Genomic DNA, 27,618 nt, shown 5'->3' with positions numbered 1-27,618 from the left:
AGGTGTACAGGTGTCCCTCATAAAGTGGACAGTTAGTGAATATCTAACACTCTCTCAGTTCCTCCTCATCTATTCTGATTTCTATTCATATTCTCATGTTTAAAGGCTTAGATGGTGTTTATGGTTTATGTTTAAGCTGAGGCAAAGGTTATGTGTGTGGTTTATATAGGCAATGGGCATGGGTGTATTTATGTGTGTGTATTAGTGCTGTGTTAGCGCCTTGTTTTCCTTATGCTCAGTAACATCGGCTCAGTTTGCTTGCCCTGCTACTTTTAGCGCTCACACTTGTCGTCTTTGCAAAAATCTTTCACTTTTAAAAGGCATGAATAACATGACATTTCCGTTAACATTTACGCTGCTAATATCAGGGGGTTGGAATGTGCCTTAAGGGGCTTCAAAACAGTTATGTACAATTTTAGCTTATTCTTTGACTTCCTTTGTGATTCCATGATCCAAAAACTGCTTAATATCTCTGTATGCTCAAACTCTCTGATCTCTATCATTCACTCTCAGAGCGTCAGAGACGCTCTGTCCTGGAAGTGATATAAAAGTGGGGTACATGACAAAAGTTCACAAAAACCCATTTGGTAACATGAGCTGTGCTATGCTCTTCCTCCATAGTGCCTTTCCTCACATGCATGAATGAATGAAACCTTTATTTGTCATATATACATAAATTACGGGGGAGCACAGTGGCTTAGTGGTTAGCATGTTTGCCTCGCATCTCAGGGGTTGGGGATTCGAATCCTGCCTCTGCCCTCTGTGTGTAGTTTGCACAGTTATCCCCATGCTTCGAGGGTTTCCTCCGGGTACTCCGGTTTCCTTCCCTGTCAAAAGACATGCATTGTAGGCTGATTGGCATCTCTAAATTATCTGTAGTAGGATAAGTTATATGGAAAATGGATGGATGGATGGACATACATTAGAATACAGTGAAATTATTGAATGAATGACTGAATATGGTTTGGGACTTTTGAAATTATCATCACTTTGAAAGCAACCAGATGCCAAGTGCAAGATCCATTCTTTGTCATTTCTTTCCTTAATGCTAAAGAACACAAACATATCCACTACAGGCCAGTGACCAAGTAAGCAAATGAAATATTCTTTTAAATATAAACACAAAGAGGCTTTTTTATTTCTTTATTGAGGCACTTATACTGTTATATACCAGCATCCATGACATTGGGTGGTACAGTTATCATAAATTTTTCATACTGTCCCAGAGTTGTCAATGTCATCAATTTCTCTACACTATAAAATAACACTGGTCATTATCAATGTGAAAACTGAGCATTAATACACACGTCTTGTGGTACATCTTATGCGTTTTCATGTACTTGAATAAATACATTAAGGACTAGTGTGTGTGTGTGTGTGTGTGTGTGTGTGTGTGTGTGTATGTGTATGTATGTGTGTGGCGTGGGTTGGGATGCAGGCCGTACTCACAAAAAAAAAAAAAACTGCCACATGACACCCCCGTGTACTATGATCAGCTGTAAGCCCTGAGCTCAACACAGATGAGCCAGATTTACTGGGTAAGCAGCAAAAACTGCATCGCTGACACTTTCTCTGAAACGTTGACAGCAGGTTTTGAAAGCACCCAGATGCCAAGCTCAAGATCCCTTTCTCTCTGATTTCTTTCCATAATTGTAAAGAACAGGAACATATCCATTGCAGGTCAGTGACCAGATAAGCAAACAAGTAATACTTCAAATATAAACACAAACAAAACAGTCAAAAGTGCATGTGTGAGTATACATATATTGCATGAGGACTGAAAAAGGAAGTCAATAGTGGCATTAACCATGGGATACATTAAAGCTCTGATTTGTTGTGAAACCCCATCTTAGGCAGCCTCAGAATTCCACAGCAATAGACAGCTAACAGTATGTATTTATCTTCAGTCAACATAGATTGCCTACTGTAGAGAAAATACCCATAAGCTAGCTGGCAATCTGACTTGGACGAGATCTATCTGTAAACTATCACAGACTGAGTAGAGTGGAGTCAGTTCTCCAGTTAGGCAACAGATGGTGTTTTTTTGAGGCATGTCTACTGTCATACTGTATACCAGAAGCCATGATATTGAATGGTATGGTTATCATAAACTCTTTGTGTCATCCCAAGACTGAGTTATTAGTGTTGTTGGATTCTAAATATCATATAATAGCCCTGATCATTTTGATGTATGAGTATGATGACTGAACCCACTTGCTGAAACACACACCTCTTCTGGTATGTCAGAATCCTTTTTCTTATACATACCAAAAAAGGGGAGTTAGGGGAGTGTTTTTTTCCCCCCTGCAGCCTTGTCTGATCAACTGAATGGTTATATATTGAATGTTAGTGTAAAATCCTACAAAGTTGCTACTGTTAAATGTTTAAAAAGTACCAATGAGAGAAATGTTACTCACCCACACTGTGATATTGTGTAGCCTAAATAGTGCTGTCAGGTTTGAGCCCGTGCAGTAACAGTTACACTATATGTCCAAACGTTTGTGTACACCTAACCATGACACCCATATTCGGTTCTTCCCCAAACTGTTGCCGCATAGTTGGAAGCACAAAGTTGTATATAATGTCTTTGTACGCTGTAGCATTACAGTTTGCCTTCACTAGAACTAAGAGGCCCAAACATGTTCCAGCATGACAATGCCCCTGTGCACAAAGTGAGCTCCATGAAGACATGGAAGGTTCGAGTGGAAGAACTTTAGAGGCCTGCACAGAGCCCTGACCTCAACCCCACTAAACACCTTTAGGACGAAATGGAATGCTATCTGACCCCCAGGACTCCTCTCCAGACATCAATGTCTGAAAAACAGTGCCAAAACATTAAAGAGCCACGACCATATTTAACCGTGGGCATGAGGTACTTTTCCATATGGCTGCATCTCTGTGTGCAGCAAAACCATCTCCGGTGTTTATTGCCAAAAAGCTCTATTTTGGTTTCATCTGACCCTAGAACCCAATCCCATTTGAAGTTCCAGTAGTGTCTGGCAAACTGAAGATGCTTGAGTTTGTTTTTGGATTAGAGCAGAGGCTTTTTTCTTGAAATTTGGTCTGTGTTACCTCATATTTATACCCCTGTGAAACAGGAAGTCATGGTTGAACAATTTCCTGTTCCTAGTCAACCAGGTGTACTAAAAAAAGTAAATATCAGTGGGAATATACTTCAAATATATTTTTCTCATATGAATTCACACCTATATTTTACAAAGATTTTTTTTTTATATAAACCTGTGTTTTGTTTCCAATTGTTTGATATCCATGAGAGCAGAGTATTTTTGTGAATTGTTTGAACCTTTCTGTTCAAAAGGTTAAACAATAAAGACAAATTTTCAGAGCCTTCTTTGCTCACCAAGGGTGCCAAAATTACTGAAAGGCACTGTATTTTTTACACCCATCTTCTGATTACCATATGTAGCTTGTTACCATCTTTGGTGTTCAGCACTGGTCAGGCTGATAAAGGCAGTAAGCAATAAAGACAATCTAAAACAATTTGTGTTCTTGATTTTTCACCTTCTAGATTTGAATAAATCATGTGCAAATGTGCAGTTTAAAATAAAGAAAATACAACATCACTTGTATTGAAAATGTGAAGTAAGATCATTATGAGTTTGTCCACATAATTAAGACACTGATCTGGAGATTAAAATTGGAGATTGAAAATCAGAAAGAAAGGTGGGCACTGTGAAAGCTCTTTACTGAAACATTCATCATAAGGTTATGAGCTCAACAATAGCCAGCAGCCTGATTTGTTCAAAGACTTCTCCACTGAGGCCTGTACTATGTGTGTGTGTATATGTGTGTGTGAGAGAGATAGAGGGAGAGAATTCATCAGTTTACATTCAATAAAGCAGGAATAAAAGACATCATTAGCCAGTGTGTAAGTGACAAATACACTCATTTACTTTTGATTGCTTCGCTGAAATATGTTCTGGCTAAATTGAAGGCGCTGTAGAGATTCTCCCCTTTAGTTGGATCTCCCAGCTTTCTTACCCATAATCCTCCTTTCTCCTTTAGAGGCTAAGCTTCTACCAATTCCACACTGCTGCATGCAAAGATAGCATCAGCAGCATATGAGCTCCATACTGCAGGGATCACACGGGGATGGGGAAGATAGTACAAACCACACTGACTGGACGCCTGACTACAGATACACACACATATGATAGACCACTGAATAGAATGTATCTGTCTGTGTCATAGAGGTCATCTAGTTAAAATGAATAGTATTCATGCAGCTGAAGAGGGGTGAGGCACTGACAGAAGCAGTGTGTGTAATAGGATTGGATGTAGATTTAATGCTTTCAGCTTTGATGGTGATGATAGTTTAATCAGCTTTGTGATACCGAACAGTATCTGCATTGCTCTGCTCTCATACATAACCTCCTCTCCTTCCTTTCCACAGCCATCCTTATTCTCCTGCACTCACTTTTGATCAAACTCAGTGTTAAATCCATCCTCGTCTACTTCCTGTTCAGGTGGCTGTTTCTTTCCGTGCATACTTTCCTCGGGTCCTCAGAGGGAGGAGCTAAAATGCAATAACGGGAACCAGGATAAATAAACAAGGAAACATAATTAAAGAAATGAGAAGATACTCCCCAGTGGAGCAATAGAAAAGCTCTCTGTTTATAATTGCATGTTTGAATCTCGACAACACCATGCCCATCCATGGCCGGAAGTCCAACACAGCAAAATTGGCCGTGCTCTCCCATATTACTGTAGTATACTTTAGTATTTACTATGGTAAACTGTAATAAATTGTAGTATAATGTAATATATTATAGTATTTACTACACTTTGATAATATATATTACAGCATACTGTAGTATTAACTATAGTGAATTGATAAACTGTAGTAAATACTGTAGTATAATTTAGAATTTACTACAATAAACTGTAGTAGATTGTGGTATACTCTAGTATATTATAGTATTTACTACACTTTGTTAATACTTTGTTTTACTACAGCATACTGTAGAAATGACTATAGTGAACATTGTTTTAAATATTAGAGTTACTATAAAATACTATGGGATATTACAGTGTGTTCTAGTGTTCATTATAATGCACTACAAAGGTTTACAACATTCACCTGTGCTTGAAGGTTGTCACACATATTGTAGTACATTATAGTACAGTTGTTGAAAATTTACTACAGTTATGACTGTATTTATATATATATATATATATATATATATATATATATATATATATATGTATATATATATATATATTACTATCGTAGAGTTACCACAAAAGCTATAGTAGAATAGCCACAACAGATTACCACATATCACTGCAATCTACTATAGTATCTTTACTAGTTCAAAAACACTATAGTATTTACTACAGGAATTCTACTATATTTTCTATAGTAAATGTACTCTAAAATACTATAGTATTTTTTCATGTGGGCTCTAGGTGAGATGGATGGCATAATCTTTCTCCCCTGACACTAACGAATTGTAGATGTCTGTTAGCTCATATATGTGGAAACATATATGTGCCCTGTGATGCAGCATGAGTAGGCGTTTGAAAGGATATGAAGGCTGGCTTCACGTGTCTTGGAAGAAGTAATGATTTAGCCTTCACCATCCCTGTTTGGTAGCTATCCTGTGATAGGAGAGGGTTAGCTAGTAGGTGGGACTTGGCAGAGGTGTAACCTGGCCTGTGCATTGGGGGCTGTAACCATGAAAATTTCTTCTTTAGCCCAAAATAATTCTCCACTTGGAGCAGTTTGTCACTACGTAACTGAACGTTGTGACGGCGACAAACGAAGACGGTGGTGTTGTAATTTTATCTTCAGTGAATGGAGACAAGACCAATCAGACAGGGTTTACAGGAAAATATGTGGAAATACTCGTGTCTTATTGGCTGACAGTTTGTCAATTCTGCCAAACGCTAGCTCACACAGTTAGTTAGTGTGATGGGGAAAATGGATTTATTTATTTATTTATTTATTTATTTATTACCAGTAAATGGGTTGAAACTGAAACACTAACATCCTCTCATGTCGAGCAGGAAAACAAGGTGTGTAAATGTCTATATGAGTTCTAATTTATATGAACGTGATATGAGCAGAGCATAAGGACAGATAACGTACTTCGAATGGCACTGTAGCAGCTAAAACCATACAAGGATAGCTTTGTTGTGCCTCCCCTTGGCTAGAGACACCAAACTAGCCTAGTCTCTTCTTAGATAGCTAAAAAATGTTATATTTTATAACTCTGGTAGTCTTGCAAACAGTGATAAAACCTGAGGCAAGTTTTATGTTAATTCCAACTTTTTATCTAATTTTAACATTTTTTAAGCAAATAGCCCTCACATGCAAGAAAAAAAATGCATGGAACCTGTCTATTTAGAAGTATGTTTTTACTTTTTTTTTGATGGAGAAGAATCTGGACTCAGCCCCGGATGATGAACCTGGGAATTGGCAAAAATGACCAAAGTGAGAAAAAAATGGGGTAAAAAGACAAAAAAAGAAAGAAATGAGAAGCATCTTCAGTCTTGGGCAACTTCACATTGAGCACTGAGCATGTTTATCTAATCAAAGAAAAAAAAAAACATAGTTTGAAAGCATTCCGTGCTTGACTGTGTTCATGTGGAAATGCTCAGGACTGTTTGACCCTACAGTACAAAAGGCTTATATTGTATATGTATATAAAAACTTATATATTTAACCAACAGCCAGATACTCCAAAGCAGCCCAAGCTCATTCACCAACAGCACTTACTCTCCAAATGCCCAACTAGAAGCATGGATTGAATACATAAGTAAACACGACAAAGGACTTATGAATTAGACTTCACATTGAATTAATACAGCATGTTGCATCCCACTTCAGCTTCCCTCATCTCCTGCTCTCCACATTGCGTATGCAACTCGTATAGCATACTGATAACTAGAGTATTGACTCTACATATTGATGAGACCTGTTTTAGGATGCCAGTTGGATACAAAGCATTACACACACACACACACACACACACACACACACACACTAGCTATAAATTGTAAATGATTTTATCCATTCACTATATTGAGCTGCAGTTCATCTGTACCTGTACATGAACACGTGATGCATTCTCTTAATGCCTCCATATACCTGTGTGTTCAGTTGCTGTTCATTTGCCGTTATTTCTGGTTAATTAGTGGTTCATTAGCTCACATTTGAAGCTGCGGCTATTGTATTTTGCTAGTGCAAAAGCTATAACTATCATTCCATTACTGTGTAACACAGATCTCAAAGTAGTATTTGGTACTTACTGCTGGGTGTTACTGCTTCACACTGTTTTACCAGGTTCTTCTCAGATACAGAGAGGGAGTGAAATTCTAATAAGTCGTGCACGCACACATACGCACCCTAACACACACACACACACACACACACACACACACAATTATATGCTACATATGGTGATCTTACATTTAGCCTCTTTCTCATTATACATTAGATAACATCCAACAGTGCCCTGTCCAAAAATGGATTTATTATTAGCTCGTATGTAAGTATGAATGCTGAGAGTGGTTACATTTATCTGAATATTCTAATACATGAATGCACTTAACACACATTCATATGGACCTCTATATGCACAAACACACGTATTCAGCCCTTAGCAACTATAGTTAGGTGTGCGCAGTCAGACTGAGCTTTCAGGTTCAACTAAAATCTACATAAGTGTAGTCTCATAGGATGACTCACTGCTAGATGTGTGTGTGTGTGTGTGTGTGTGTATGTGTGTGTGTGTGTGTGCATGCATGTGTTCATGCAACACTGCGTAGAGAATTCTCCCCGGCTTGTTTCCAGCTGGCCCTAAGTCATAACAGCCTCTTATAGATTTTTAATCACCTCGCCTTCTTCCATAGAAAATGCGATTGCATTGCATTTCCGTAACGAGGAGGGCAACAGACTTTGTCTCCTTAGCGGATGCTTGCATCCGAGATAATGGAGCATGTCTCTGAGGCATCAAATTGTCAATCAGTGTAAAACATGGAGGTATTGATTTTCAGCAGTAATGGGATGGTATTCACTTGTTTATTCCCTGTGCTGAATTGAAGAAGAAGGTATCAGGAGACACTGGGCCTGGCCTGTGTTTAGCAAAAAATACAAACCTGTCCAGTTTAAAAGTTCTACAAATTTATTGAAAATTGTGTTGATAAAGCACAGTAACTGACTATTAGTCTTTTGTGTTGATGTTACATTGTTCACATAGTAAACAATTAGAAGAGTGCAAACATCAGATGTAAAGGAAATAGGCAAGGACCATATTTGATGTTTTTTGCAAAAATGGAGATTTCTGTGGGGCATGGTGAATGTTATCTGCTAATTATGAAGAATAGACCAAACAGCAAGAAAAAATGTCCTTCCGGTAGATAATGTTAGTAGCACTGCATTGGTACAACAATATTATCTGAGATATTTACCAAAGATATTGACAAAAAAAAACAGAACACTTCCATGGAGATTGTGATTAAAATGATCAAAATAGTCAGAGTCTGTGTACCTCTAAATATTCACAGTTTTATAAACCAGATGCTTGTAATGTTGTTGTTGTTGTTGTTGTTGTTGTTGATAATATCACATCTGCGTTCTAGTAAAGCTTTTAAGGCAAAGTCTGACCATTAAATTCTATTTAAAAATTAATTATTTTTTTAGTATTGACTACTTACTTAAAGTTATTAAAAATCAGTTTTGAACAACTTGTAGTATTTTATTGTACATTAATGGTAGCCTTTATGACTGTATGTTAACTGTAATGATGTGCATTTAATCAAAAGGGGAACAGAAAAAGCTCAACTTTACATGTCTTTTTATTAGTTTAATAAAGCTTTTATTTACTTTTGTCACCAATGTTTTCCTTCATCCTTATGTTCGGATTTACTGCTACTTAAACTACCCGTGTCTTTGTCTGGATGTGGGTTATCCACACAAAAGAACTGCCAACCTGTACGTGCTGTTTGTGAAACATAATCACTAACACTAATCACTGATCTTCCTCTTCATATCATGCTGCGTCACACCACCCATAATTCCTTACAATCTAGTGGTGTCATTATGCTAAATGCAGGATAACTGCTCCTTCCCACTGACTCAGCCACATTCCAGCAATCATTACAAGTCATTATTTATCTGTCTATATCTATATATTTATATCTATCTATCTATATCTGTATCTATCTATGTATCTCTCTCTCTCTCTCTCTCTCTCTCTCTCTCTCTCTCTCTCTCTATATATATATATATATATATATATATATATATATATATAAAGTACACTTGTTACTTTTTTTATAGTCACAAATGCCTAAAGTACACTTCACAACACGCATACAAAAATTCCATGAAATCACTAAGTAGATTCAAATGTTGTGAAAAGGAAGCCACTAGGAAGCATGCTTTGCACAGGATTGAGTGATTCTCAGAGATAATTGGCTGTATTAACCAATGCTTCACGTGTCACTGCAGAATTCATTTCTGTCACACCATACACACATGCAATTGTACACACATGAACGTACACACACACACACAGGCATGTACAGGAGCAGAGTGTTCTCCAACAGCCACAAACCTGAATCCCTGTTCAAGTTCTGTTATTTGTAGAGCCATCCATCTTTAACTGCACCCACCATCTCCTTTACACACACACACACACACACACACACACACACACAATGGATCGGACTCCCCTTAGTTCTTTAGATGAAACATCTGTTCAACTTTTATACATATGTTGAGCAGCATCCCTACATACATACTACTTACCACAGTACATCACCATTATAGTTGAGGCCAAAAGTTTACATACCCCTAGGTTAAAGTCTCAGTTTTTCACAACTCCACACTTTTAATCAGGGTAACTAATATGTTCACATCAGAGGTCATTTTTAAACACTTGATTACAATCAATAATTCACTATATCAGAATTCCAGTGGGTTTACATACACCAAGTTGGCTGTCTCTTTAAATAGTCTGGAAGATTTCAGAAATTAATATAATGACTTTTAGAAGCTTCTGATTGGCCAGTTGTCATAATTAAGAGTTAATTTGGAGTGCACCTGTGGCTGTAAAAGGACTTACCTTTAGAGCCAGTGCTTTTTCCCTTGATACCATGAAACAAAACAAGCAACTCAGCTAAGACCTCAGAAAAAAAAACTGTGGACTTCCACAACTGAACCCCAAAACAATAACAACAAAGGAACTGGTGAAGGAATTGGAGGCATCAGGTCCCAAATATGTACAGCCACCATTAAGAGAGTCCATATATATATATATATCACCATGCAAGGAAGAAGCCCCTACTCCAAATGGGACATAAAAAAAAGTCTGACAGAAGTTTGCAGCTGATCACCAAGTCCAAGTTCTACACTTGTAGGAGTGTTCTCTGGTCAGATGACACAAAAACCTCAACTGTTTGGCCATAATGATCATGTATGGAGGAAAAGGGTGAGGGATTTCATCCGAAGAACACCATCCTAACTGTGAAGCATGAGGGTGGCAGCATGGGGGTGTTTTGATGGAAAAGGGACTGGGGCACTTCAGAAAATAGATGGCATTATTAAGAATGAGGATTATGTAGAAATACCGAAGCAACATCTCAAGACATCAGCCAGAAAGTTAAAACTTGGTTGCAACTGGGTTTTCTAGCAGGACAGTGATCCTAAACTTATCTCCAGAGTATTGTGAGAAGCTTGTGGAAGGCTACCCCAAGCATTTGATTCATGTTCAAACAATTAAAAGGCAATGACAACAAATAATAACAAAGTGTATGTAAATGTTTGACCCACTGAAAATCCGATATAGTTTAAATAAATCTGAGTCTGACCTAACGCAGGAGAAAATCTTTAGCCAGGATGTATGTACACGTTTGGCTTGTACTGTACATGTACCTTTGAAATGTATAAATTACAAGAATGATATAACCTATTACCACTGGAATATGACTTTATAACATTTACTGTCCTACCACCCCTTCCAAAAATACAGTATACCTCTGGCCAATAGCAATGCTCCACCTGCTGTCATGACTATCGCTCTGATAGATTAATGATTTGTTCACTTTAGGGTGACTGAGCATTTACTCAGCAATTGTCTTCTAAATCTGATGTATCATATACAAATCAATAACCATGGAAAAATAAAATAAAAATAAAGAGATATTGTTTTGTTTATTTGTTTATTTCATCCTGTGTTTTTTCTTCCTACATGTCACTTTGATGTAATGAATAAAGTCTTAATAAACATTTTGAGAAACAAAAAAAAAGACAGAGATTTTTAATTTCTTGATTATATGAAGAAAAATGTATAGTACAAGGACATAGTCACTGAGTTTGTCTGTAAAGGAGGCATTTTAGTTGTATATCTGCTTCCTGCAAAATAACTGAAGTGCTGTTCGGCTAGTTTTTGGTTTTAATGTAAAGCAGTAATCTATCCATGGCCAAAGAACTATTAGATGAGAAATATACAGTAAGGTGCTACAGTTTGAAGAGGAATAATCTATGCTGTTTGCTGTAGTGGGAAACAATGATCGAATAGACTAATGTGTGTGTGTCTGTGTGTGTGTGTGTGTGTGTGTGTTTATTGGAATGTTAGCATCCTGGCAGCGATGTCTGGCCATGATGAAATAAAGCATTGATGAATCCCTGTTCTTATTTCTTGTGTACACCTCCTGCCCTGACCAATCAGAGTGCTAATTAACACTACTGCAACACATTAATATTTCTGGAAATCTTTGGAATTTTAAGACAGGGTAGGAAAATCAATAACTCTCTACATTGGAGTACTGTGTGTACCTGTATACCTTTGTATATCGGTTACAAATAAAGGGCACAAATACTGCGTTTCTCTAATGTTTCTCTCATACATTAAAATGCATTAAGATTGTGTTTGGAGTATGCATGTAGCCTCTTCTGACTGCAGATTTCTTCATAAGCCCAATGTGGACTGCAGCGTTATTATTGCGATATTACATTCATTCCATTGACTATGCAGTATGTATATTCAAAAATATAATGGACGCCACCTTATAGCTCTCTTTAATTTATACTTCAGATTGCTCTATATTTATATGAATTTAAGTTACATCTGTGTCACGTATTACTGGAAGGAACTCTGGACTTCCCAGCAGCCACTGCACCTCTGCATCACTGTCACATGACCTCCTGTACCTGATTCCCATTCCTGTTAACGAGCACCTGTGTGTGTGTGTGTGTGTGTGTGTGTGTGTGTGTGTGTGTGTGTGTGTACTCACAGTTTGCACTGCACTCTTTGTCTGGCTTTGATTGTCCTCTGTTATCACGTTATGCTCTCCCGCCTTGCCTGTATTGCTGTGTCATTTGTTTTGTTCTTTATTAAACTTTAAATCTGCACGTGCATCCGTCTCCGCCTCTCCATATCGTGACAATCAGAGCCTGAAGCAACATGCAATTTATCCCACTGGCAGTATGATTCTGACGGGCAGAAATGAAACAGCATATGAATCTTTACTCTACCTTTCGGCTTAAATCACAAAGCTCCAGGTTCATCCTATTAACTTCATAAACAGTTAACACACATACAGTACACACTAATACATCTTAATTAAGCGTACACAATGACATTCTTATTAAGTCTCATCTGGCCTTTTTTGTTCATATTTGGATTTGTGACATTTGTTTCAGACACCAGTCATAACCTGACATTGAATTGATATCCATCTTAATACACACAACTAAATACAGCAAGAATGATATCAGTTTCATGCAAATAGTGTGTGTGTGTGTGTGTGTGTGTGTGTGTGTGTGGCTCCTAATTGGAAAGAAACTAGGCGCAGAAATGGAGCTGTGCTGAAGAGAGGACAGATTCGATCGAGCTGCTTATGGTGACATAAAAACACTGTCACCCCACAGACAGGAATCACCATTATGTAATATACAGAGAGTGAGAAAGTGACTGCAGGAGACAGAAAGAGAGACAGAGGTGACAGTCTAGCTTGTTTTAAAGTTAAATTAGTAATCTGTGGCAGTAAATGATGTATGGCGGCTGATACATTTTTTACACAGACGTATACTCACATAATGTGTGAGTAAGTGAGCAAGAGGATGGGGGGGGTTGAGTACATATAAGGGATATAGTTTGTGCCTGCGCATGAAAGAAAGTGAAAGACCAAGGATGATGAGGGATAGATAGAGAGGCAGATGATGAGTAAGTGTGTGAGCATGTAGAGAGGGGGTGGGGAGGGAGATTGTGATGAAATGTATGAAGACTTCAGAGAGGATCAGTGCAGCACTGCTATTCAACCTAAGGCCGAAACACAAGCCTAAAAAGAATCAGAAGGTTGAACACAAGCACGCAAACACACACACACACACACACACACACACACACACACACACACACACACAGGAGCAGAACTGTTGTATATGACTGTGTTCCTTATAAATTCCCATGAGTCACTGGGGTAAATCTGCTACCTCTCTCTGTCTCTCTCTCTTTCAATATGCATTCCATCAGTGTGCAGTAGGGCTGAAGAGGTTCTTCAGTGTTCCTAAGGAAATTTGTATTGATCCATTTTCTTATAAACATTGATGTCAAATATATCAGAATGCATACAGTTATTTTATTATATAAAGTTGGATGAGGTTTATAGACTTGGAAATTTAGAGCCTAAAAGTATCCATACTAAGAGTTAAGTGAATTTAGTGAGGAGTTAATACTTAAATTGCAAAAACTGAGCTCAGTTCTATAAATCTCATAGAATTATATATGGAATAAAAAGCTTATAAAATAAAAACACAACTTTTGCTCAAAGCAGTGTCTCATAAGCGGTTCTATTTTCTTGTATAATTTCTACACATTTAAATTTTCTTGCTGATAAAGCAGTGTGTGTGTGTGTGTGTGTATGTGTACACACACACACACACACACACACACACACACACACACACACACACAGAACAAGCAGTTCATTACTATCAGCTTTTCTGTTCCACTGTCATCAGCATGAGAGGAGACTCATCCATCGAGTGACTCCCCTGGGACTGTGCTCTTGGCTGGGGCAGAAACAGTCTCTGTGGGCCTTTGAGAACACCCTCAGTCCTGTTCAAACAGATAGCACTGTAGGATCAGGCTGTTGGCCTGAATGACAGGAGGATACAACACCCAAGAAAAAAGACTACCGATTTAAAGCTGGATATTATAGAAGAATTTCTTTGCTCAGACTTTGGTTTAAAATATGATTATTATGTCATTCATCCGGTCGAATCAAAATTTAAAATAATCAAAGTGATAAGAAATGTTTTAATCCATCAAAGGCCTATCATAATGACTTTGAAATGTATTTCAATCATGAAGAGAGTGACTTAATAAAACATATTAAGCATATGATTATGTTGTGATAATATATGGAATATTTTAATCAAAGTATAATCCAATCATGTATGATCAGTGTATAAGATATAAGAGAATATTCATGTATATTAATCAAAGAAACCAGGACAAGTTGACATAACTCCAACTTGTGGGAGCACACAGTTCTCATTCGCAGTTTGTATCTTTTTCTTCCCAGCACTCGTTATCTGCTATTTCTCAGCATGTGCTCGTTTTCTGTAGCTTGCACCTATTAGCCTCGGACTGGGCACTTTTCTCACTAGCTTGGTGTCTGTAACTTCTAAGAGTGTATTGTTAAGACTTGTGATTATAAGTATAATGCTAATCAGTATGAAGATACTGTCTAAAAATAATAATAGTAAGCTGACTAAGCTCGCACCTCAGTTATAGATAAGATATGAAGAAAGAAACATAATTGTGTCGAGACGACAGAAATGTGATTAGAAGAAAACATGGAAAAACCCCACTCAGTGAGGTCATTGTTTTAAGATGGTATATATATGAGCTATGATTGTGCCAAGTCAGTTGCTTTGCAAACCAACTCGGCTCTTGTTACTATGGTAATAAAAGTCTAATCTCTTTTTGCCATCAAAAACCTTGAGACTCAGAAGTTTTATTTGTGCTGAAGAAGATTCTATGACAATATACACTACACTCCATAAATATTTGTACAGTATTACCAATTTCTAAGCCTGTAAAACCACTTTAGCCTTCTAAAAACACTGTATCTGAAATTAAATAACATTGATTATCTCCTTACAATGGCACCTATCATGGGGTGGGATATATTAGGCAACAAGTGAACAGTCAGTTCTAGAAGTTGATGTGTTGGAAGCAGGACAAACGGGCAAGTGTAAGGATCTGAGCAGATTTGACAAGGGCCAAATTGTGAATTGTGGCTAGACGAATTGGTCACAGCATCTCCAAAATGGCAGGTCTTGTGGGGTGTTCCTGGTATACATTGATTAGTACCTACCAAAATTGGTCCCAGGAAGGACAACCGGTGAACTGGCAACAGGGTCATGGGCAGCTCACTGATGCGCGTGGGGAACGAAGGCCAGCCCCTCTGGTGCAATCCCACAGAAGAACTACAGTAGCACAAATTGCTGCCTCGACAGGTCAGAGCTGTTTTGGTGGCACAAGGGGGACCTACACAATATTAGGTGGTTTTAATATGGCACACACAGACCACGTGTTGTGCACAGGGCAGCATATATATGCTGGGCTTGATTTTAAAAATATTATCTTCTTAAATGATCATTCTCCATCATTATTAAAAGAAAATCTTCCTGGAAAAACACACAGGCATTATAATGAAATGAACTCCAGTCTTACTCGCAGCAGCACTGTGTCCCAGCCTCATAATGGATTTTGATAGCATGATCAGCAAAGGTTTCTGATCAAAAACTCAAATAAAACAGAGAAAATATTAGAAGATGAACATTGTTGTCAACTGTAAATGACAGTTTCTTGATTTGGGAACGATTGTTGCTTTGAAACATATTTAGCTTTCTCAGTCAGTCACATGTTGTGCCAATTGTTATTTGTCGTTATAATTTGTGAAGGAAAATGACCTTGTAAAGACTCTAGTGTGTCTTCTAAAGTGAAGGTTCACTGATTTCTAAATTCTTCTGCTTGTGAAGTCTGCAACATGATGCAGCATTTTGTAAAAATAAATAAATAAACAAACAAACAAATAAATAAATAAAGGTTCTTTTTAGTGAGAACCGAATGGAATCTTATTTAATCTCAGTATTTGTCATAGGAACCAGGGGTCATGATGTCTACAGTGTCAAGATAGCAGCTGTATTTTTTTTTAAATCCAGGCTACCAGTAGAGCTACATATTTTATGCAGTGTTAATAACACCAACATGGTAAATCTGTAAAAATCTGCTTTCCTTTTCCTTCTTTCTTCACAAATCCTTTACAAAGGCTGATAGTATTCATCAGAGCAGCTGCAGGAAATCAGATTAGCTATTGAAAGTAGTGGTAAATTGCATTGTACTCTATTGCAAAAATAAATCTGCTTCAACACCAGCCAGTTTGGTTTGTCTGCCTTCTGGCTCTCTCTTTATCAGTCTGCTGCACTTCTTCATCTGTATTTTGCAGTTGGAACTGATACAGCTCTGAGATGTTTAGGAAATAATTAACATCTTCGTTCTGAAAATTCCGCAGAATACTCCTTTAATGCAAAATAAATAAATCATGTTGACAGGTTTATTTTCACATGTGATTTTGGAGATGAGTGTGAATGTAATTTTAGTCCACAAGGCTGTAATTGAGCCTGTGTGTAAGCCTGTGTGTGTGCATAAATTGTCCACAATCTTGTGGAAGGACATATTCCTAAATAACAGACATAAATCATTTAATTATTGTCAGACAAGCTGAATGAGTACAATGCAGAACATTTGAATCCTCTTTTTTTATCTCGAATTGGTCCAATGGCACAGCGGGTAGTGTTGCTGCCTCACAGCTCCAGGGTTCCTGGTTTGATCCTGAGTTTGGGGTATTGTCGGACTGGAGTCACACATGTTCTCTCCATGTCTGTGTGGGTTTCCTCACACCTCCCAACACCTTGTGATGGTGCAGTATGGAACGTAGGTGTGACTGCATTGCCCCAGGTATGAATGCTTATGTGAACGTATGTGTATATGTTCATATTAATAGGAACACCGTACTCCTGCTCATTCATGCAAGAAGCACAATGCATACACCTATGCAGATACAGGGCAAGAGCTTCAGTTAATGTTCTTATCAGACATCAGAATGGTGGAAAATGTGATCGCAGTGATTTTGACCATGGCATGGTACTAGACGCGGTGGTTTGAGTATTTCAGAAACGGCTGATTTTCACACACAGCAGTCTCTAGAGTTTGCACAGAATGATGCAAAAAAAAAAAACCCTCCAGTGAGCGATGAGAGATTATGAGACAGGTCAGAAGAGAATGGCCAGACTTGTTCAAGCTGATAAGAACTCAAATATCCAGTTTTTTACACTCATGGTGGGCAGAAAAGCATCTCCTGGGAATTTCATGCACAACAGAGTTTACACGGAATGGTCATTAAAAATAAATACAGTAAGTGGCAGTTGATGCGAGAGGTCAAGAGGTCAGAAACATACCCCGACACATAGAACCTTGAGGCAGATGGGGTACAACAGCAGAAGACCATATCATGTTCCACTCCTGTCAGACAAGAACAGGAATCTGATGCAACAGTGTGCACAGGCTGACCCACACTGGACAATTGAAGATTGGAAAAATGTTTTTTTCAATCTTCAACTGTCCAGTTTAGGTGAACCTCTGCCCACTATATTTTAGTTACATATTCACAGCATGGTGGTGCAGTGAGTAGCTTTGTCACCTCACAGCTCCAGGGACCTGGCCTCAATCTGGAGCTCAGCTTATTGAATCTGTGGAATTGAATGTCCCCATTCAATGTCCATGTGGGTTTCCTCTGGGTTCTCCAGTTTCCTCCCACTTCCCCAAAACATACCTGTAGGTGAATTGGCTATGTTAAATTGCCCCTAGATATGTGCATGGTGCCTTGCAATGGACTGGCGTCCCATCCAGGGTGTAATCCTGCCCAGTGTACTGACAGTACTCCTGGGATAGCCTCCAGATCCACCATGACCCTGACCAAGATAAAGCTAATCAGCAGTGGCTGTTCTCAACCATGTGTAGCGAAAAAGCTGCCCTTTTCATTCAGTTCTATATCTCTTTAAATCGTCATTACTTTTCTTGTCTCTTCGTCAGATAGTTATTAAAATTTTTGTAGTACTGGCCATGAAGCAATTGATGTTCAAAAACAGTGATGATCCTCTGAGCGATCTTTGATTCTTGCACTTGTAACAGTGAACAACACTGCATTCACAAACATCAAGAACCAAGTGTTGAGATTTTTTTTTTTTTTTTTTGCAGATGGACTAAAAAATTCTCTAAAATGGAATCGTGCACAAGCAGCACTGTTGAAAGAAGCAGTTCCGCTGATGTGGATATTTGTGTTTTGTGTGTGTTTGTATATATGTGTGTATATATGTGTGTGTGTGTGTGTGTGTGTGAGGTATTGCTCATTGCTGCAGGCTGTAAGACTCTCTGCTTTAGAGGCAGAGCTGCTGAGGTGTCAGTTCTTTACCCCACACTCTGTTCTTCATGACATTGAGTAGTGCTGTAAGCAGTAATACGGTTTTGATCCCTTACCTTAATAGGCGCAATAAAAAAGAAACCTGATATCACATTCTATCACATTATTTGATTTTGTTATGTCTTAAGCTGTTTTACAAACATTTACTGAGAAGGAAATGTTGTGATAAAGTCCATGTTGCAGCTCAATAAAGTTAATGCTAAGCATCAGACTTCTCTGTGACCCAGGGACATAAGCAGTGACATCGGTATTACAGTTTCTAGGAATTCAGTACTAACACAACATCCTTTTGTAGTTTGTTTAACTAACCCACCAGTTCATAGTATATCATTTCTATTTTGTTCTTATGAGCAGTTGATTTCGAGGATTGTTTTGTTTCAGTTTCAACATTTCTTTCTTCCTAGTCTGAATAACATGTCTCTTTTGCTCTCTCTCTGTGTAGCTGTGTGTCTGGTGTTTGGATGTATAATTTTCCCGGCTGGCTGGGATGCAGAGGTGGTTCAGGACTTGTGTGGTGAGGAGACAGGGAAGTACACGTTGGGGAACTGCTCAGTGCGCTGGGCCTACATCCTGGCCATCATTGGCATCCTGGATGCACTCATCCTCTCTTTCCTTGCCTTCGTCCTCGGGAATCGCCAGAGCGACTTCCTTCAAGATGAAGTCAAGGCTGACAATAAAGGTGAGAGGACAGCTACTGAGCATGAATGATCTGATCCAGTAACACCACTGAGAAGATGGTAGGATGAAAACTCAGTAGGCACAGAAACACATGGACCAAATGAGCATAGTTTATACAGGCGATTATGTTTAACATCTGTACCATCTACTCTGGCAAGTACAGAAGAGCAGAAAGGAAACAGAACAGCACAAAGGAAAGAGAGTCATTAAGCAGAATAGGCCATGCTTTTGTTTTCAGAAATCCACATTTGGGAACGAGAGTGAGCACTAAATGCACTGAAAGCACTCCACCTGAACATCAACAGATCAATAAGTAAGCCCGATGTCCACTGGATTTTAATGCACATGCCAACAAACCTCACAATTGACACGTTAGATAGAAAACAAACAAGAAACAAAAACAGTCTTAAAACAGCAATGCTTTTCATGGCAAGATTTGTGCTGCTATGGGAAGCCAGTAGAGTGAGTCTAAGCATAACATAATGTTATTAAAGGTTATTTTCCATGAAAAGAAACACATGGTGGAAAATAAGACAAAAGAAAAGTTGTTAAACATTTGGAACCAACATCTTTGATTTTGTGATTTGAACCAGTGTGAAACAGCAACCTTCTAGTTCTCAAGTTGATTACTGGATGGATAATATTTGGCAGCTTGAACCACAAAAATATGGAACCTTATTGGTCAGTGAAATAGCATATACAGTATAATCTGATGAAGGGGTAGAAGGAGTGCATTTGAGTAACATCATAAGCCAGATTTAACACAATATGAAATGGAAGAAAACAGCCAGTAACCTCTGTGTGAAAGACTTCTTGCTCCAGGAACTTGTCGAAAGGAAAAAACAAAACAAAACAAAAAAAACAGTTCATTAGGAAGATTTCCATTGGTTTCCATCATTTAATGAGAATTGGCTTAATAGTTTTACTACAGATTCCTGGAGCTTTCCATTTGTAGATACTATCAAATACCGCCACTCAATAGGGCGTTCATTACCATCAGCATAAAATTAGATCAGCTATCAAGAACTATTAGGAACCATTAGGAACAAGACATTCCATTACCCTGCCATTACAGACCACCAAAAACAAACCATAGAAAGCTCATATGGTTCTACAAAATTTTCAGCAAGAAAGGAGAGAAGGGAAAACACTGCTTTAAACAAAATGTCTGCTGTATTTAATGTGGGTCTTGGTGAGATGGTGGAGCTTGTTTCCTACCGCCTCCATTTTATTTTGTTTACTCCTCTCTACCGACTGATGTTTGGAGGAAGTAGGTTGGGGTGGGGGTGGGGGGTTCTGGGGGGGTGATGCTGAACTCATGAAAGCATAAGAGAGGGCACATGTTCATAAATATTTCATCTTTCCCTCTTAAGCCAGACCACTGTGGTAGACTGATCCATATTGCTATTGTGCGACAAGCAGATTTCATCATCCTGAAAGATTCTCTTTTATATCATGTCCGTAATTCAGATACAAAAGAGGGAGGAATGTGGTTTGCTAAGGGTTTAGAAGGGAGTTCGATAAAACTCTAGTAAATCATTTATGATAAGAATCAGTACATCCTTGATAGAAAAAAAATACAACTTGAATGAACATGAATGGGAGGGAAAAAGAAGAAAGAGGGTGGGGGAGGGGGCTATGTAAGAATTCATCAAACTGCCTGAAGAAAGAAAGAAAGGGAGAAAGAAAGGGGGAAAGAGAAGAAGAAAAAATAACCACCTTCATAGCCTCCAGATTCTATTGAGGAAGTTGCCATGGTTACATGTCTGATTCCGGCAGGATAAGAAGGGCTGCTGCTCTCTCCCCAGCGACTGGGCACTCTGCAGCTGTGTCTTTGTTTCTTTCTTTCTTTCTCTCACTCGCTCTCTCTCTCTCTCTCTCTCTCTCTCTCTCTCTCTCTCTCATACACACACACGTTATTATCACACCTCACTCAAGCTGATAAATCAATTTCATATGAGGGTTTTTTAAAGAGGGGTGGAGTGCTAAGGTGGAGAGAATTGCCAAGCATCCCCCAGTTTCTATTTCTTCTCTCTGGCTTTAATCCACTCTACTCACCATTTACTCTATTTTGAAGAAGAAGAAAAAAACCTTCAGAATTGATCAAATCTTTCTTCCTGAGCACAAATTACCACCCCCATCTCAAGCACCCCTCCTTCACCATGCTAAATGTGAAAGTCGAGTCATATGCAGGAGCGCACAAGCCGTGGTGTCATGCATTAAAATTTTTATGGAACCTGGAGGGAATCCTGCCACTGCTGAACGTGACTCACATCTTTAAGTAATCCTAGCGTGCACCTGGAGAACAAGGGCAGCACAACGCAGGAGCTAAATTATTCACTGCATATTATATATGACAAAAAGGCACTTCGTTGTCCGCCACACAGCACACGTTGGCTTATTTATTTCTAATTCAGGAATAATGTTTCAAATTAAGAATGTTGTTTTTACAGGGTGTGATCTTCTTTCGTGCTGCTGATTGAGTTACAGTTAGATATTTATACGTTTTGGAATGTGAGAGGATGTTGTAAATGGCTTTGGTCTCCCATGCTCCAAACATCATCTTGATTTACAATAGCAGTCAAGGCTTTGGATGGCATTCCACTGGCACTGTAAATCCTATTGTAACGAGGCAATGGGAGGCAGACTCCCACTACCTGGACCTCTGCCATGTGATTTATGAATGGTAGTGATAGACTACACTGCATGTGGTGCCCTTTTTAACTTCAACATGGCAGAAGACAAACTAATCAAATGAACTACCTTACAAGATTTGTTCATTAACTCTACAGCAACACATTTTGGCAGCAGTGTGCAAATTTATCCTTGATGCACACCTTTATATAAATGCAGCCCAAACTAAACAACCGTTTCTATTCTGTCTTTACAGACTTTGCAGTATCAAGGGTAAGTCTCCCCATTGCTGTGGCTTCCGTGCTTGTGTTGCTGTATGCAGTGATCGTGCTCCAAACATAAGTGTTGTTGTGCTGTAGTATCCTGACATTATGTATGCTCTGGGTTAGCGCTTAGATTTCTCACCCCTGCTTGTGTGTTAGTGCTCCCAAACCTGAACCCCCAGTGTCACACCAAGATAACAGTGAGCTCAGCCATGCCTTGAGATGCTGGGTCACAGAAGGGCAGTGCATGGCATTGGAGGCTAACACGATAGAAGGAGCGTGTTCAGGAGTACAAGCAGTAGAGAACCGTTCTGTGTTAAAGAAGCCTCTAGCGGCACATGCTCCCCTCCTGGAAAATGCAAATGCCTTGAGATGTCAGGTCAGAGAACAAATTCACTTGAGTCGCAACACATTTCCGGCAGCCCTACAAACCAGCATGTATTTACACTTACACCTTTAAAGCAGAGCGCGAAAGGTTAGCTCTACAGCTTAATTACTAGATGACAAATACGTGGCTGCATAAAACAAAATAAATTTGGTGTAATGACCAGACAACAGGCTGCATGAAAAATGCATGCTTAAAAGCTTCGCTGTTACACACGCAAGCAAAAACAAATGTCCATCTGTTTGTACTGTAGTCAAAATAGAACAAATTCAACTTGCAAAATGATTCATTCAAAAATTAACAACAAATAGTCCTCCAGGTTACAGTGAACTGATGGGCCACTCGAATGTAATACATACTCTGTTTGTTGGCCTAATTTATAGGCTAGGGTGGTAGGAAATTGGGAGAACATTATTATTTCATGAGATCTGAATATTAAGATCTACACACACTTTTTCTTCATGCAGAGCATGCAAAGTGTTATATCTACTATATCTAGTGTACATGTCTTACTAGTATGATTAATAGTGCTGTTTTCTCCTCAGCAGCCACTGCACCTGACCTCTACACGCCGAATGGATGGTGTAAGATGCAATAATTAAACTAATTGATCAATTTATCACCCCTGTTTCCCTTCTCTAGATATATGCATGCAGTCCTAGCATGCAGCTTGAATCTGCTTTAGCCAAAGAGATTTTGGATTGATTGTTCTCCCTTTGGTTTACTGCTGCTGACTGAGTGGTGCAGAAATTTCCCATTTTTAGTAATCTGTGATTTCCTCCTTTCAAATAATCACCTCCCTAATTTCACTTTATCTTGTATTTAAGAATTAAGATGTAAGCAACTGTGAATAACATGACTTGCAATCAACACTTCTCATATGCCGTTGACGTCAAGGCTCAATATAGATTACAGATTTTGCCATTTGCTTAGATATATAGTGTAGCTGGGATTACACAAATACACTGGGATGCATCATGTAAGTAGTTTTGAGTAGTTTGAGTAGCATTTGTCATCCAGAGTTTATATTTTGAGCACAAAGATGGAACTTCAAAATGCAATAAAATAAATAAATAAATAAACTTCAATAATTGAAGACCGTCAATTTCTTCAAGGGTCTCTGGTCTCTAGTATTAATATGATGATTACATAACTCCTTAGGTCGAATGGGAAGTAATGGCTACAAGTGAGGTGTTGTTTGTGTTTGTGTTTGTGTGTTTGTTTGTTTGTTTGTTTGTTTGGGGGGGGGGGTTAATTGCTGGCTAAAAATCACAGACTGAGAAGTCATGGTTTGGGGAGATGTTGACTTTTTTGGTGTAATGTTTCCTCTTTTCATAGGAAGCTAGCTAGCTAGCTGGATGTACACTTAGTTTTTAGTTTTGCTGAAATATAAGGAGTTGTACACTCCAGAAACCAAGTACATTAAAGTACTTTTCATTTAAAAACATGAAAAATAGAAAAACAAGATTTTTATGCATTCATTTTCCATTCACAGAATTAGCTGATACAAAGTTAGTTAAGTAATGCAAGACTTTTAGAACATAAAATGCTCACTTTCTCTTTTTTCTAAAAACCCATGTTTGTTGGCAAACCAAACACCTATGCCCCGCTGTTAGATAGCACAGTATTTCAATTTGGAGTCATGTTTGAATATTATTGACATGAAGAAATGACGTCTGTGTCCCACAACCATCTCTGTGAATGTGTTGCACAATTATGGGAAAGTAAGATACTTTTCCACAAGAACATAGATTGAGTCAACACTACAGTGAGAGGAAAGTAATAGCAAAAGCAGTAAAGTCACTTTAAGAGTCATAAGGTCAGTTGAGATGGCTTTGTGCGCTGAGAGTTTACAGTCCATTGCACCTTACACATATCCTGAGCCTCTCACTAAATATTTCAGAAAATCTGAAACATTTTAAATCAGCTATCGCACAGAGTGGTGTCTATAGAACTTCTACGCTGTAGTTTGGGCAGCTGTCATGTCCATATTATGTACCCTGAACCTAGCGAATGTTAGCCAAATGTCTTTAATGAATCCTAAGTAGGAAGAGTCGCCTGTCTGCCGTGCTGAGCCAGACTTGAGTAATTAAGATATTTAGATTGTCCATCTCAGGCCAAATGTTAATGATCGCATGCATGGCAGAGAAGCTGAGCCTGGGCATCTGGCCCAAAGCCTCCATAAGCACATAGAGCAGGGGAGGGGAGATGATGGAGGGGACCAGGTGGTATCACAGCGCTCCACCGTATGTTTCTCTTTCTCATTCCACCTTTTTTTTCTTTAAATAAGGGAGTGCATTGGTTATTTACTGTCTGGTGGTGCAGTGGATTGCCTGGGCCAAGTGGGACATCAAGCTTTGTGTCATCAGGCGTCATAAGTAGGTCACTAATGGTGTTATGACAGATTATTTGCTTATGTAATCTCCCTCTCTGTTACACTGTCCATTCTTCCCGAAGAACCTCCTCAGATTGATTTTTGTGTGTTGAATCCAGATTTCATTAAACTGGGGAGTGCTTCTCAATGGGTCATGCAGCAGGCAAGATCCAAGCTCCATCAGGCCTCAGCTCATTAAACATAATTATTTCATAGGATTACACAATATATTTGGTGCCTCAAGACTTCAAGCAAGTTTTCAAGCAAGTTTTCAAGCAAGCTCTGTTTCTTAAAATCTCTTTTCTAATGTTCAGTATACTAAACCAACACTATTTTATGCCCAGTCTACATGTACTGTTAAAGGTATTGTATTGTTAAATGTATTGTTATGATAACTGTCCATAAAACTTTAAATGGCATGAAAGGTGTTTGAAATGGAGTATTTGGTCATAAGAGAGAGCGGCAGGGATACATCACTTCAGCACTGCAAGACCAGAGAAGCATACCTGTAATAAAATCAAATGAAAAGTCACAAAATAGGTATGAAATTATTAATTTTACACAGATTATCCGGTGATGTCAGGTGTGTAAAGTCCAATCTTAAGCACTAACAGTCCAGTTGTGGCTGCCCCAATTTAAAATTCGAATGTTAAACATGTTCAGTATTTTATGACTCCGGTTGTGGGAGGATGCTAACTGTCTTGTGTGCAAACACGATTTTGATATACTACAGAAAAGACAGACAATCGATGATACCCGAGCCGAGTCTGCCATGTTTGTTTTGGTCTGAAGTAGCGTTTGTTCAGAAGAATCTCTGCAGCATCCCAAATTACAAGAGTTGTTAGCACAATCTGTTTGTGAACATAATCTGAAAGTGTGTTGTATTGTTTGATAGAAGGACAATCCAATCCAAAAAAAATAGCCTGTGAAATCTGTGATTCTGGAAATGCTCACATTTTCAGCATTGGCTAGGATTGTATAAAATCTTGTAATGTGGCCCTGACATTAGTCTCTGGATATTGTTTATGTAATATTCCATTTGTTTATGTGAAAAATGATTGGCTTTATGTATCACTGCCCAAAGTAATATTTAATCGCACTGTTCACAGTGGACGTGGGATAAGATAAGACAGATTTCTATGCCCAAACTCTCTTCTTAAGACAGAAGGGGATTGTATTGGCAGGGTGAGAGACTCGGAACATGTGTACGGTGTAATGGACTGTAAATGGAAAGGAATGTGCTGAGAGAGAGAAATGTGGTTTGAGTTTAAAAGCATTTACCTGAAATGGCGGTAGACAGGCCTACAGCACTACAGCCCACAGAAATGACACTCCTCAGACATATCTCGATATCACTTTAACTGACTTAAGAGGGAGGAAGAAAGAGATCAAATATCAATGATGAAGGAAGAACAAAGCCTCTGCATTTGTGTGTGAGTGGATAAGGGTGAGAGCGAGAGAGAGAGAGAGAGAGAGAGAGAGAGAGAGAGAGAGAGAGAGAGAGCATGAGTGAGTGAGAGAGAGAGAGAGAGAGAGAGAGAGAGAGAGAGAAAACAACTGATGGGTTGCTGGATTCTAATCAAATGAATATGAGTTGGTTTATTCCTGAGTTTATGAAAACAATTTGATGACTGAGGTTGGAATGAGACACATGATTGTTAGCATGTTTCTCAGTGACGTTGTCAGAGGAGAGACTGACTCCAAGCTTTGTGTACACATTCCCACACACACCTTTTAAGTATTTGGCTAAAGAGGAAAAGATGACTAAGAGACACTATTAGAGCATATAGATTTACAGGATGTATTTTTACAATAAATATACACATGCTCCAAGGACAAGCCAAAATAGTAGTACACACTAACACAGGTCAGTGAAATTGATGCGAAGAGGTCGTGTTGTCCTGAATGATCTAAATCTTGTTTTCTGTTCCCCCTTCAACTCTGCCCTCACCCTGGCTATACCCCATAAATGCAAACCAGCACAATTTCCTTTTGTTCTTTCCTTCCGTTGCATTGTAGTCTTTTTAGGCTGCTCAGACCCAATCTGGACGTACTGTATAAGCCCATCTTGATCCATACAGACTTACTGCCTGGAGTTTGCCTCACTATTTCTCTTATGTTTCTTTTCAGATTGAAATCCGTGACACAAAGGATCCTCGTTTTGGAGTCCAGCGATTCCATTAAAGAGACGCCACCTCCACTCTTTCTTCTCTTCCTTCTTCATCCCTGTGTCCTTCTCTCCTTGTCCTCTCAGGTCTGCGTCTCTGACCTCAAGTTAGGAAGCTGCTAGCTCAGCTCTTTGTAATATAGGACTGGCCTGGAGCACATTTCAAGAAGAGAACCTATTCTACATACATACACCTGTTTAAAGAGAATTCAAAATCAAGACACAAAAAAAAAAAAAAAAAAAAAAAAAAAATCAGCTTTACAAATCCAACAACTCTGGGAAAGTGATGAACCTTACACAGTATTATTATTCTATATTATTACTATAATTACAATGTTACAGTGATAATTATGCTTGCAACAGCGGTATTATGTTCAAATTTACATATTTTATCAAAAATGGGAAAAAGCAATTATTTCTAGCTTTAAAAAATACATTCTAATAATGAATTAATGCATATGTATAAGTGCTTGGGTGCTACTAGACACAAATGAATAAAAAAAATCAAGCCAAAAATCAAATAAAAGAAAAAAAAAAGGGGGGGCAACATTTTGTACAGCACAAGATGTAATTTTGAAGACCGACTTTTTTT

The 27,618-nt window shown here is 38.5% G+C and overlaps 1 protein-coding gene across 1 annotated transcript in view; it reads left to right on the top strand.

Annotated features, from left to right (window-relative positions):
- lhfpl4a (LHFPL tetraspan subfamily member 4a) overlaps positions 1-27,195 on the top strand; it is a 28,852-nt gene extending 1,657 nt beyond the window's left edge. Inside the window, exons 2-5 of the mRNA XM_053636748.1 lie at positions 18,968-19,204; positions 22,094-22,110; positions 23,034-23,069; positions 26,990-27,195. Of these exons, the coding sequence (XP_053492723.1) occupies positions 18,968-19,204; positions 22,094-22,110; positions 23,034-23,069; positions 26,990-27,043 (344 nt within the window). The 3' untranslated portion in view covers positions 27,044-27,195. The remainder of the gene's footprint in view (positions 1-18,967; positions 19,205-22,093; positions 22,111-23,033; positions 23,070-26,989) is intronic.
- The last annotated feature ends 423 nt before the right edge of the window (positions 27,196-27,618 follow it).

This window comes from Ictalurus furcatus, chromosome 11 (genome assembly GCF_023375685.1).
Source record: "Ictalurus furcatus strain D&B chromosome 11, Billie_1.0, whole genome shotgun sequence".
Taxonomy (NCBI): domain Eukaryota; kingdom Metazoa; phylum Chordata; class Actinopteri; order Siluriformes; family Ictaluridae; genus Ictalurus; species Ictalurus furcatus.
Note: the sequence above shows the minus strand (reverse complement) of the source record. Positions and strands in the feature narration are given on the sequence as shown.